At 41.3% G+C, this 5,697-nt stretch overlaps 1 protein-coding gene across 1 annotated transcript; it reads right to left on the minus strand.

Annotated features, from left to right (window-relative positions):
• Nucleotides 1-696: 696 nt before the first annotated feature.
• LOC131219606 (1-aminocyclopropane-1-carboxylate oxidase-like) lies at nucleotides 697-2,612 on the minus strand. The gene is made up of 4 exons (XM_058214847.1): nucleotides 2,444-2,612; nucleotides 1,909-2,132; nucleotides 1,481-1,814; nucleotides 697-1,014 (listed from the first exon to the last, which is right to left on the minus strand). The coding sequence occupies exons 1-4, from the start codon at nucleotides 2,549-2,551 to the stop codon at nucleotides 724-726; spliced, it is 957 nt and encodes a 318-aa protein (XP_058070830.1). The 5' UTR covers nucleotides 2,552-2,612; the 3' UTR covers nucleotides 697-723.
• Between the last annotated feature and the right edge of the window lie 3,085 nt (nucleotides 2,613-5,697).

A 5,697-nucleotide genomic window follows, 5' to 3' on the forward strand; every position in this document is an offset into this window, starting at 1 on the left:
CACATACAGTGCAAAGTCGCATAATTCCACCAAAAATAAAATTAGTCCATGATCCATGGTCACAGTCAGTTTTCTACAAGTGGGGCATGGTTTTGGAACTAAACAATTGAATCTGCTAGGCATCTATGACCATGAACCCTGCCCCCAAATCACTTCTTAATAGGAAAATCTTAACTCTTCAATTCATGGCCTCCAAGTAGATGTTTAAGAAAAGAGAGAAAACAATGGTCCACACTCAATTGAAAAGGTCCCAAAATGGGTGGACAGGATCAGTCCATGAGCTTTTTTGGGGTATCGTCCATCTATGGTGAATTCCCATAGATCAATTTTGAGAGCCCTAAATCATTGCCCGACCAGTACAAGCTGAAACAAGATAATCAAAATCACGTGCATAGAGAAGGAAAAAAAAAAGCTCTTCAAATGTTCTGGAACACAATCAATACTAACAATAATAACATATTTAGAGTCATTCTCTACATGGAAGACCCACAGATACAGTAGATGGTAGTGTTCATCAGTCATACTACAACATCAAGGTAGCCATGGACACCTTACCTATTTGACAAGCACACATCACACCAACTTTCACACATGATAGAGAAAGAGAGAGAGGGAGGGAGGGAGGGAGAGAGAGAGAGAGAGAGAGAGAGAGAGAGAGAGAGAGAGAGAGAGAGAGAGAGAGAGAGAGGGAAATATTTTCTTTCCCTTTCTATGTAAGCCCTCTTAAGCAGTTGCAATGGGACCCAAATTCACAGTTTCCACGGCCTTCATGGCCTCAAACCTTGGCTCCTTGGCCAGGAACTTCTGGCCTGCATACAGCTTCATGTAGTCCTCAAAGACAAACTTCGGGTACACCTCATTGTGCTCCTCTGCTTCTTTCTCCACCAGTGCCGGCGCCGGGAAGATGACAGCATCACTCCCAGGGTTGTAGAATGAAGCAATTGACATCCTGTTTCCGCTCGTCTGGGCCACCACCCGGTGCATCACGCTCTTGTATTTACCGTTGGTGATCACCTGCATTAATCAATCCAAACCAAAACCACCCAATTAATCACACGGGCCTAATTTCTAGCTCATGTAGTTATTGACCCAGCCAGGATTTATCTTTTAGGGGTTGACGCCGGGCTAAGAAAGGTTGTATTGCTATCAGCTATTAGAATATATTACAAGGCATGTATCTACAGTTGTGCATACTATAGATAAGTATATGAATGGAAATGAGTGAATATCGGTTGAGATTGTCCATCTCTTGCGTACTAGTCTAACGTTAGCCACAAGTAGGCTAGACTGAATATGTATCTTCAAGCCTTGAAATAAAAAAAATTTCCAAGATGGTGCTTGTTAAATTATCAGTTGGACCGAGTCAAGCCTTGAAATAAAAAAAAAAATTCCAAGATGGTGCTTGTTAAATTATCAGTTGGACCGAGAAAACCTGGACAACCCCTGTTTTTGAGAGTGAGCTTAGAGAAAGGAATGAAACCTCAAGCTGGTCGCCTATGTTGATTACAATTGAGTGACGCATGGGAGGAACGTCGATCCATTGGTCGTCTTTGAGGAGCTGGAGACCACTGACTTGGTTGTCCTGGAAGAGGAGGATGAGGCCGCCAGCGTCAGTGTGAGCACGAAGGCCCTTGATCAGTTCCGGCCGTGGGCACGGAGGATAGTTGCTGACCTTGGTCCCAAATGTGGGGCCCTTGGTTCCACAGAATGCCTTCTTCAGGTATCCCTTCTCCAGCCCCAGATTCTCACATAACAAGTCCAACAGTTGTTCAGCCAGTTTCTCTAATTTCTCCACGAATTCCTTCATTGTCTTTCTACATGATATTCGTTCACAAGACGAAAACAATTTTAAAGAAAAGAAATTCCATTTGTTGAAAGTTATTCGACTCGGTATATAAGAGAATTTACCTGTAATCATCAGTGAGGTCTGGGATCTCATACATGTTGGATTCTGGGAGATGGCGCAAGAAGAAAGTGCTCTCCCAGTCCATGTCGTCGATGGACGACTCAGCTCCCTCAAGCATTTTAGCCATAGCTTCCTTGAACCTCTCCTCCATGCACTTGCTGTAGTGCTCCTTGGTCAGCCTCTCCACCTCGTCCATCAGCTCGGGTGTGATACCATGATTCAATAGCTTCACAAACCCATGTAAACCTTCGTTAGTACATCAAATAACACACGTGTTTGGTGATCGATCAGGACTGTTCCTGTTGTGGGCCTCTACCGAGATGGTCTGAAATGAGCTATGATCACCACTGAACAGTAAGGACTTGCCATGAGATTATGGTAAGAGTAATCTGAGATTTTAGTTTACAGCCAATCAACATGGTGGTCCACTTGATAAACAGTCCCCTCTTAGGGGTTGAGGCTGGTGGCACACTTGTTAGGAGATGACCCATCAACAGTCTTAGTATAGAGAGAGGAAAGAAGAAGAGTAGTAGTTACCTCAAAGAAGCCCCAGTTCTCACAAGCGTCTTTGATCACTTCCATGGTCACTCCTCTCTCTTCTCCCTCCAGCTTCTCCATGTTGATTACTGGGAATGACATCTCCATTCTCTCTCTCTCTCTCTCTCTCTCTCTCTCTCTCTCTCTCTCTCTCTATGTGAATATATGTGTGTGTTTATCTGTATACGTGGATAGCCATGGTGGCAATATTTATAGGCGTTTGGGGAAAGATAGGGAAGAGTAGAAAAAGAAAACAAACGCTCGTGGAATAGTATGGAGAGGCATCTCTTTGGGATGGCCCACCACCTTGGTCATGATCTGACCCTTGCTTCGTTCCTCAGCTACCTTCTTTGGTGGGGACGCCTGGGCTACTCTTCATTTTCCTTAATTACTCCACACCACATGCAATGTGTGCTTACTCAACTGCACTTCAGTTAGCATACTACCAACGTCTAAGATCTAATCCGCTTATCAAGCATGTCCCACCGTGTAACTTACTAGGACCCCACAAAAAAAAAAAAAAAAAAAGGGCCAGTATTCAGTGTGCAATAGAAGCTAGTTGGGGATCGATGATCTGTTAGTCAAATTTCAAACTACCCATTTCTTTTTTTACGTGTATGATTCATCACAGAATGTTTTAATCCTAAGGGATGTACACAGTGGGACCCACATCGTGATCGGCTGGGATGTTGCATGGTGGTAGTGGTGGAGTACTAGTAGGAGTCTTGTCTTCTTTTAGATATTTTTAATGAGAGACAATTATCGAGGAAGGAATGGGCGAGAGAGACATGATTCATGCGCGAGAAAGAGAGCCCATTTGCTAGAGATTGCTTAAACATTAGAACGCGACATTCGGAATATAGAAGACAGAGAGACGTATGACTCTCCATTTTCACTGAAAATGACATACTTCACCTTATTACTCCCTGTGCTTTTGCCTCACCTCTAAACTACGCCCATAGAATAGGATAGCATGTTCTTATTATTTTTCTCTTTTTTCTCTCTCTATATTAATCTATGGGTGTAACTGAGCCCCACCAACTAATCCCACAATCACCCACCCACTTTTCATCACTGTTTTTTATCACGCGGTCAGAAGATTCACCTTTTATGGTTGTTTTATCACCCTTTTACCGGTATCATGAGTGGGACCCAATACAGACAATGGTACTTAAAAGTAAATCGGATGAAGGGATGGGACACCACATACATGTTTTCAGCGGTTTTGTGCGAAAAGAGGGAGCCAAGGGATATAGGAGCTGATATGGTGTTACCCTGACCTTGTGGGGCCCAAATTGATCAGTATGTTTTATATCCATGCCATCCATCCGTTTTTCTAGTTCATTTTATGGATGATCTCAAAAATTAAGCAGATCCAAATCTCAGGTGGACCACACCACTAAAAATAATGGTGAATTACTGTTAAAAAACTTTTTGTGGTCCACAAAAGTTTTAGATCAAGCTGATCCTTGTATTTTCCCTTCATCCAGGTCTGGTTAACCTTATCAAAAGGTTGGATGGCAAATAAACATTACAGTGAGCCCTAGAAAGTTTTTAATGTTGGGCATTCAATAATCATTGTTTCCTGTGGTGTGGTCCAACTGAGATTTAGATCTGCTTAATTTTTGGGACCGTTTTCTAAAATGGTCTGGAAAAACGTATGGACGGCATGGATACACAACAAATCATCAAGGTAGGCTCCACAGTAAGGGTACCACCTAATCCGCTCCCAAGAGATATGAGGTGAGTCACACAGACTCACATTTTTTAAACGTTATTTAAAAACTATGGGCGGAAATGCTATGATCCCAACCTTTGATTTCCAAACCACCCCAACCTTAGATTTCAAAACCAAGGTCCCAGAAATCAAAATGTCTTGCCATGCAGATACGAAAATAAGCTCTGGATCCCAGTACGTCAATACATCATATCATGGTCAACAAGGCCCGGTCATTGAAGAACCATGGACTTAGGCCTAGTTTTCCAAGTCAAAGCATGACTTGATGGACTCTTTAGAGGTGGATGTGTAGTTTTTGAGAGAGAAAATTAATTTATTTTATAATAATATAATTAAAAAAATTACTTCCCCACCAAACTGGTGACGCAGGGAAGGATGTGAGGCCAAGCACCTTCTTTCTCAAAGGAATAACTGTTTCGAATTTACAGAACTTCTCTAGACTCCTCATGGAGACTCCTTGAATCCAAGAGGAAAAAAAAACAAGAAAATAGAAAATAAATTCTATAAAATTCGAATTGATTGATAAACGAAATAAATGAGTTCACAATCTTTTAAATAGGAATACCAAGAACTACACCTAAAACTCTTAGAATTTGCAACTTACAATAAATAGTAAACTTACTATTTATAGGTGATCGTGATGTCTACAAATGCGCAAGGTTTTCGGCCAAAAATAGGAAGTGTCCTATTTAGCTTCACGAAGTTGTTCTCCTAATTATTGTAAGCACTTTTCACATTGGGTGCAATTCCTAGAGTCCAATGAATGAAGACTTATAATCAAACTAAAACTTATTATTTATAGTAAATAAAAAAAAGAGGGAATTAAAATAAGGAAATAATCGTCGATCTAATGGTATTTTGCAAATCCAGCTTGTGCAACCCGACATAGTGGGTTGGGTGGCTAAAGTAGCTCGTTCTACCCCAAAATCATATATTTTGCATCCGATAACTCATTCCGGATTGTGAGATACAGCCGATTTAAGGTTTAACGGTCCGGATTACTTTTGTCGTCGACCGGGCCTTTTCCAATCCATCTTAGCCATGAAACTTTCTGTGAGCCCTTCTACATCAACTGGTTAACCCACCAAATCCTATGTCCCGATTTTAATCACTACATGGGGTTTCTTATCATTCACTACCAATATCCACGCATCGAGATTGCTCTAGGGTCCTTACTCATGTCTCAGTGGTGGACTAATAAGAGTTTCAACACAAGATCATGGGTTTAAGTACCCATTGTGGTGAAAATTTCCATGGTGTGAGTGTGCGAGATCAAGTACCACTCATTGTGGTGGAAATCCACTAGGGTGTGAGTGCGAATGAATTATTATTATTATTTTTTAAGTAATATATATGATTGTTCGGGGCTGATATATATAGCTTTATATGTCATTTTGATATTGGTTTGTATAATTGGTTTTGGATGATAGCTCAAACCTCGGATGTATCTGATGCATTCCTCTGCAAATAATGTGATATTCAGAAAGTGTGCCGCTAAATACGGATACGATTTGAT

Source organism: Magnolia sinica, chromosome 11 (assembly GCF_029962835.1).
Source record: "Magnolia sinica isolate HGM2019 chromosome 11, MsV1, whole genome shotgun sequence".
In the NCBI taxonomy this organism is placed as follows: Eukaryota; Viridiplantae; Streptophyta; class Magnoliopsida; order Magnoliales; family Magnoliaceae; genus Magnolia; species Magnolia sinica.

Excerpts from the sequence above, each read along its gene's own strand:
- LOC131219606 (XM_058214847.1), bottom strand. The coding sequence starts at position 2,551 with ATGGAGATGTCATTCCCAGTAATCAACATGGAGAAGCTGGAGGGAGAA. Across the intron at positions 1,815-1,908 it reads GACCTCACTGATGATTACAG|AAAGACAATGAAGGAATTCG; the intron begins GTAAATTCTCTT and ends AATATCATGTAG. Across the intron at positions 1,015-1,480 it reads ACATAGGCGACCAGCTTGAG|GTGATCACCAACGGTAAATA; the intron begins GTTTCATTCCTT and ends TGATTAATGCAG.